Source organism: Phascolarctos cinereus, unplaced genomic scaffold, assembly GCF_003287225.1.
Source record: "Phascolarctos cinereus isolate Bilbo 61053 unplaced genomic scaffold, phaCin_HiC Scaffold_5;HRSCAF=322, whole genome shotgun sequence".
NCBI lineage: Eukaryota > Metazoa > Chordata > Mammalia > Diprotodontia > Phascolarctidae > Phascolarctos > Phascolarctos cinereus.
The window spans coordinates 454,639,237-454,645,717 of record NW_027555958.1 but is presented as its reverse complement, the minus strand read 5'-3'; the positions used below and the strand labels follow the sequence as shown (position 1 = coordinate 454,645,717).

The 6,481-nt window shown below is 56.6% G+C and overlaps 1 protein-coding gene across 3 annotated transcripts in view; it reads left to right on the top strand.

Moving 5' to 3' along the window:
- The first annotated feature begins 3,838 nt into the window (after positions 1–3,838).
- The window catches only part of NDC1 (NDC1 transmembrane nucleoporin), a 42,862-nt gene continuing 40,219 nt past the window's right edge, over positions 3,839–6,481 (top strand). For 2 of the 3 annotated variants that reach the window (XM_078156652.1, XM_020987815.2), the window contains exon 1: positions 3,839–4,344. In XM_078156652.1, the coding sequence (XP_078012778.1) occupies positions 3,916–4,344 (429 nt within the window). In that variant the 5' untranslated portion in view covers positions 3,839–3,915. The remainder of the gene's footprint in view (positions 4,345–6,481) is intronic. The other variant, XM_020987814.2, reaches the window with a different exon arrangement.

Sequence of the window (6,481 nt, the reverse complement as noted above, 5' to 3'; positions counted from 1 at the left end):
CCTGCCGATGTCTAAGGCAATGTTTCTCAAACATTTTTGTCCTGTGCCTCCACTCTGCCTGGCCCTGGCCCCTTCTGCTTCTGCTTCACACATCATTCACAGTCTGCCTCGTTTCCCAGTCATGGGTATGGGTGTCTTCCCCACCACGTGACACACTGGAGGCTGGGACAGTGTCCTTTACATGCTTGTAGGAGATGAGTCAGCGTGTGGAGGGGAAGGAGTGCTGAGCTTGGAGGTCAGGGAACTGGGACCTGCTGCCCACTCCCTGGGTGCCCCTGGACATGTCCCTCCCCTGGGCTCTGAACGAAAGGGGCTTAAGGAAGCTGCAGCATCAGGGCTAGAAAGCCTGGCACAGGAGAGTCAGGGTGGAGGGGAGCATCTGAGAGGACTGGGAGAGTGTGGGCAGCCTCGCTCCCCTGGGGAGTCCCCTCCCACTCTCAGCATTCCTGGTCATATTTCTGTGTTTCTGTGTGTTTGGAGCCTCGTGCAGTGCTGGCATCTATTAGGTACTTAATAAATGCTTGTCGGTTGGTTATAATGATGTTATCACTTGATCTCGCATTATAGAGAGGAATGAGAGGATAGGATCTGACAGGTTGGTAGTAACTGGGGACATCAGGATGGGCTTCCTGGAGGCGGCAGTGGCATTGAAAGGATGAGAGAATCTATGGGAAGGGTGAGGTGGGGGGCGTCAGAGGTAGAAGTGGAGGGGTCAGGTGAGGCAGGTCAGCTTCTCAACTCACAGGATCTGAGTTTGAAGGGAGCCCAAGGGCCTTTGAGTCCAAGCCCAGGAATGAACAGGAATCTCTTGGATAGCATTCCTGACAAGTGGTCATCAGGATTTTGCTTGGCAACTGCAAGTGGGGCCCTGGGGCCATCTGTTCTCAGCTGGCAAAGCCCTTTCTTACATCATGCTTTAAAGTTGCCCGTGTGTTGTATCATTCAGTCTCCATACAGCCCTTGAAGTAGGTGTTTATCCCCATTTTACAGATGAGGAAACAGAGGCTGAAGTCAAGTCTAGGGCTGCCCAGGGTCACACAGCTAGTGAGTGTCTGAGGCAGGATCTGAACCCTGGTCTTGCTGACTGCAAGGTCAGTGCTTTTACCCTCTGTACCACCTGGCTGCCTCCAGGTGAGAAGTTTTTCCTGATATCAAGCTGCCACGGACCTCTGCAAATTACACCCCGTTCTTCTGCCCTCTTTGTTCAACTGTGACTAGTCCTTGTCCATCCCAAAGTCCTGCATCCGCAGGAGGATGGGATCCCTCATGGGCTTCTGTCCAGGTGAAGCATCCTGTGCTTCTTCAGCAAGGCCATAAGGCCCTTTCCTGGCTAACAAGCTTCAGAGACTCCCTTTGGCCCTTCGGTTAAACCAACTCCTCTCTCTGGTGTTTAAACCCTTGCGATCTGGCCTCCATCCATCCTTATAATCTAATTACACATTGTTTCTCTGTCTCCATACCTGACATCCCATAAGCCATCATCCCGCCTTTGCCTCATACCTAGAAAGCTCCCTTCCTCACCATCACCTCTCGGGCTCAAGGGCTCTGACCTCCACAAGGGCCTCTCCTGATTCCCTCTGGGGTTAGTGTCCCCATTTTGGATTTTATCCATATTCTGTATTTGTCTGTTTCCTCTGCAGTGGAATGTAAGCCCTCTAAGGGCAAAGGCTGTCTGGCTTCTGTCTTTGCATCTCCAGAGTATTGCATACCATAGGCACTCAATAAATGCTTATGGACTGATTAATCCTGGTCACTCTCTTCTGGACTCTCTCCAATCTTCCTAAACTTGTACCCAGAGCTGAACGGGGTACTTCAGATGCGGTGAGACCGAGGCAGAGGACAGGAGGATAAGGCTCTCCTTATTCCTGGTCATGGCATCCCCCTCTACAAACCTTTGGTTCCACACTTCTTTGGCACTCGAGGCTAGATGCCCAGGGGTACATCGGTATTCTTCATCACTGGGGAGTGTGGGGAGCCAATGACTTTGCTGCTTTGCCAGGGTGGCCAGGTGGGTCTGCAGGGGAGCTGTAGACAGTCCCTGACTTCAAGGATGCCAGTCTAGCTGGGGAGACAAGAATCCCCTGGGGATGTGGTGTGTTGTGTGAAGGCTCCCTCCCCCTCCTCCCAGGGCATCACTGTCATCAGGGGTTCAGAAAGCAGGGGCAGCAGGAGGCTGGATGAGATCAGAAAAGCAATTTCAAATCAGCAGACGCATAGTAAGCACCTACCGTGTGCTGGGCTCTGGAAGATCTGATTTAGCTTGTGGGATTTGAATTTGTGACAGTACGCCTTTGCCTTCCTGTCTGCTCAGTGGACGGGTGTTCTCTCCCCTCCCCTCAGACGTTTCCCCAGTACTTCCTGAGCACCCCAAGCAGGCTGGGTATTGGGGTGTTCTGGAAGATGTCAGCCTTCCCCCTCGCTGGATCATAGGACCATAGATTTAAAGTTGGAAGCAATCAGAGTCCATCTGTGGCAGTCCCTGGTTTTAGAGATGAAGAAACTGATCAGAGAGGTTAGGCGTATTGTCCAGCGTCCCAGCTCTGACTCCACGCCTGGCCCTCTTTCCACTTCAGTCTTCCATGAAGCTGCCTGCATTCTACTCACATTTCCTGGAAATCTAGGATGGTCAAGAAAGCCCTGTGCTAGGCAAAAAGTGGGGAGAAGCAGAGGTGAGCCTGCCTGTGTAGAACATAGGGCATAGCTGGGGGTGACACAGATGATGTGTTATGACAGGTTGGAATGTCTGGAAGGCATGGCAGGCTCCAGAGTGGGAGGTGTGTGCCTCCTGGTAAAGTCCCAGTCCTGGGTGCAGTGCCTGGCACACAACAGGTGCTTAATTTGTGCTGGGTAACTGGCTATGTTCTAAGCATCTTACAGATGTGGAAACTGAGGCCCGGAGAATGTAGTTCACTTGTCTGAGGTCCCACTGGAACTGAGAATGAGCAGAGATTTGAATCCAGGACCTCAGACTCAAAATTCAGCAGGTCTTTGCAGTAGATTGTGCTGTGTCTTTAATCAAGTGTTTTTTGGTGTATGGTATAGGGAGAGGAGAAAGAATGAGAGAGAAAGACAGAGGAGAGAAAAGAGAGAAGGAGAGAGAGAAGACAGAGAAGAAAGACAGGGAGAGAAAGAGAGGAGACAAAAGAGAGGGAGAGAAAGGAGAGAAAAAAAGGGGAGAGAACAGAAAAGACAGAGAGGAAAGAAAAAAGAGGGAGAGGAGAGAAAAGAGAAGGGGGAGAGAGGGAGGGAGAAAGAGAAAAGAGGGAGAAGAAAAGAGAGGAAGAGGAGAGAAGGAGGAGAGAGAGGAGAGAAAAGACAGAGGAGAGAAAAGACAGGGAGAGAAGAGAGGGAGAGAGAGGAGAGAAAAGACAGTGAGAAAAGAGAGGAGAGGAGAGGGAGAGGAGAGAAAAGAGAGAAGGGGGAGAGAGGGAGGGAGAGAGAGAAAAGAGGGAGGAGAGAAGAGAGGAAGAGGAGAGGAGGAGAGAGAGGAGAGAAAAGACAGAGGGAGAGAAAAGAGGAGAGAAAAGAGAAGAGAGGGAGAGAGAGAAAAAAGAGAAGGGGGAGAGAGAAAAGAGGAGAGAAAAGAGAGGAGAGGAGAGGGAGAGGAGAGAAGGGGAGAGAAGAGAAGAGAGAAAAGAATATTGAGAGGAAAGAAGTGGGGAGGAGAGGGAGAGGAGGAGAGAGATGAATGAAAAGAGGTGGGAGGAGGTTTGCAGGGGCTTGAAACCCTAGTCTTTTGAGCTTGGAACTCGGGAAACTCCGAGTCCCGGCGTGCATTGCGCCGGCGGGCTGGATGGAGGCGTGCCGACTCGCTTCTCTTCCTCTCCCCTCCTCGCTCACCCCACTTCCCAGCATGCCAGCTAGTGCATCGCGTCCCCTCGAGAAAGCTCCGAGTGCTGCGTGCATTGAGAGCCTATGCGAGCCCACAGCGCTCCCACTACCGCTCTCCCTCTTGCTTCTCTACCGGCCGGGGACTCCAAGTCCCGTCATGCATCGCGCGGCGGCGCAGACTATAGCTCCCGGCACGCCGCTTTCGGGCGGCAGGAGGCAGGCTTCGCCCCCCGCCCCCGCCGCTTCTCCAGTCAGGCGGCGCCACGGGCAGCCCCATCCACGTCGGGGTCCTCGCGCGGCCCGGCCTCCTTTGAACGGCCGCGGCGGGCGCGCTGGCGGTTGGCTGCGGCTGCTGCTGCTGCTGCTGCCGCCGCTCCTGCCGGCACCATGGCCACGGCCTCGGCCTCGGCGGCCGCCGGCGCCCCAGCGCCCCCGCCGTCCCCGCCGCCCCCGCCTCCGGGCCCCGGGAGCGCCCGCTCCGCGGCCAGTGTGGAGCGAGACCTGCTCTGGCGGGTGAGTCGCGGGGGCGCGCGGGGCACGGGCACGTGGGGCGCGGGGTGGGAGTCAAGGTGAGGCGGGGGGGCTGGCCGCGCGCCTCCCCCTCCCCCGGGCCTCAGCTTCCCCGCTTGGGCTGGCCGGGCCGGGGGCTGGGGGAGGGGCGCTTTTGCAAACTTTAGAGTCCGTCAGCTCCCCCTTCCCCCACCCCTGCCTCCAGCACTGATCTCTCTCTGGGGCCGGCTCGAGGGCCCTTGGCTCTTGGCCCTCCTGCCCCTCTGGTCCATCCTGTCCTTCCTGTTCCTCTGGTCCATCCTTCTGTCTGTCCTGTCCCTCTGGTCCATCCTTCTGTCCCTCTGGTCATCCTTCTGTCCCTCCTGCCCCTCTCGTCCCTCCTTCTGTACATCCTGTCCTTGCTCTCTTCCAGTTCTCTGCCTCTTTTCCTCACTTTGGCCCAAGGACCTTGGCTGTCATCCAGACCACCCCACCCATGGGGCCCCCTCCTGCCCCCATTTAACAGAGGAAGAAACTGAGGCTCAGAAAGGCTGACTTGCGCAGTTTATACAGGTAGCCTCTGGAGAGCTGGGGTTCAGACCCTGGCCCTGCTCTCATTTTTGTCCACACTCCCTTCCTTAGAACTCCCCAGCACTTTGGAGGCTGTCTGGTCCAGCTGAGGTCCGGGGGAAGGCACGGCCAGGATTCAAACCCAGGCCTCCCCGCCCTGCCTTCTTGACCCTCTCCCTGACTCCTGCAGCCTCTGGGTGGCCTTTGTGCCCTGGTGACTCCCAGGTCTCTACTTCCAGACTTCTCTTTGAGCCCCAGACCCTTAGGCCGCCCCCCCCAGCTTATTCATTTGATTCACATTTATTAAGTGCCTACTATGTGCCAGGCACTTTGCTAAGCTCTGGGGATTCAAAAAGAGGCCAGAGACAGGCCCTGCCCTCTAGGAGCTCACAGTCTAGGTTTCAGTCTACCATCACCCCAAAGGCAACCTGTCCCAGGCTGAGCTGTCCCTTTGCCCGCAGGCATCCAGCCTGGCTCCCTCACTCTCAGTATCAGGATGCTCTGTCATCTGCCCTTTCCCTCTCCTTGTGTGTCGAGGCAGTAACGAGGAATGGTCAGTGTTACCCGCCGGACATCTCCCTCTTCCCCTTCTGCCCCCGCCCGGCCTTCCTCAGCCTCCATGCTGCTGCCAGCAGGACCTCTTTTCCATGTCCAGCCCCGTCCTTTGCTCCATCTTCAGCCGCTTTTGCTGGCCTTCCCAGGCCCTGTCCTGAGGGGGGACTTGGGGAGTCCAGGTACCTCCCCAAATGTGGCATTTGGCCCCAGGTAGGTTCAGCGACACCCAAGTTTGGGATGGGAACTCCAGGGCCCTCAGGCACCTCGTACAGCATCCCAGGGGTTGCCTAGCCCCTACCCCTCTGTCTCCATCTTCTCTCCTGCCCTCCTGTGTAGAAACCTCCCTGTGGAAACACATTCACACCATCCCCCGTGTGTACATGTGTGCAACCAGGCTCGTGTATACCACCTCCATGCCACTGCCTGGCAATGCTGGTGGTCCCTCTGAGAGGGGCTCGGATGAGGCTCTCTGGAAGCAGAGACTCCAGGCCATGCTGGATATCTCCGCTGTAGCCCAGGGCCCAGCTCTGTTCCCTCCCATGTGTCCCCTGGCAAGCCCAGAGCCCAGCTCCTAGTCATGCCCAGGGTCCCCTGGAGCTCCCGAGGGCCCCCTTAGGCTGATGTGCCTTCTGTGACAGGGAAGAGCAGCCGCCGTGTTCGTGAATTGTGCATCTGTTTGCCCTTCTCCTCTCGTGGCCAGTTGTTTAGGAGGGAGGATTTGGGAAAATTCTGGAGCAGCATTGAGAGAGGGAAGGCTGTGGTCTCTTCAGCGGGTTTGGGCAGTCCCTCCACCCCGGGTCGCTCAGTACTGGGGGGCCCCTGTATGCCCAGCCCTGGGGAATGCTCTTCTCTGCTCCCCTCGTGGGTGCCCGTGGGGTTGGCACAGTCCTGCCCTCATTCTGGGATGATTAGTCCTTCGGGGTTGGGGTGGCAGTTGTGTGGACAGCAGGGCTTGTCAGGTGGCAGAGTGTCCCTCAGAAAGGACAGACCTGCTCCTAGCAGCCCCGGACCCCTGGCCCTGTGGCCCCTTGCCTGC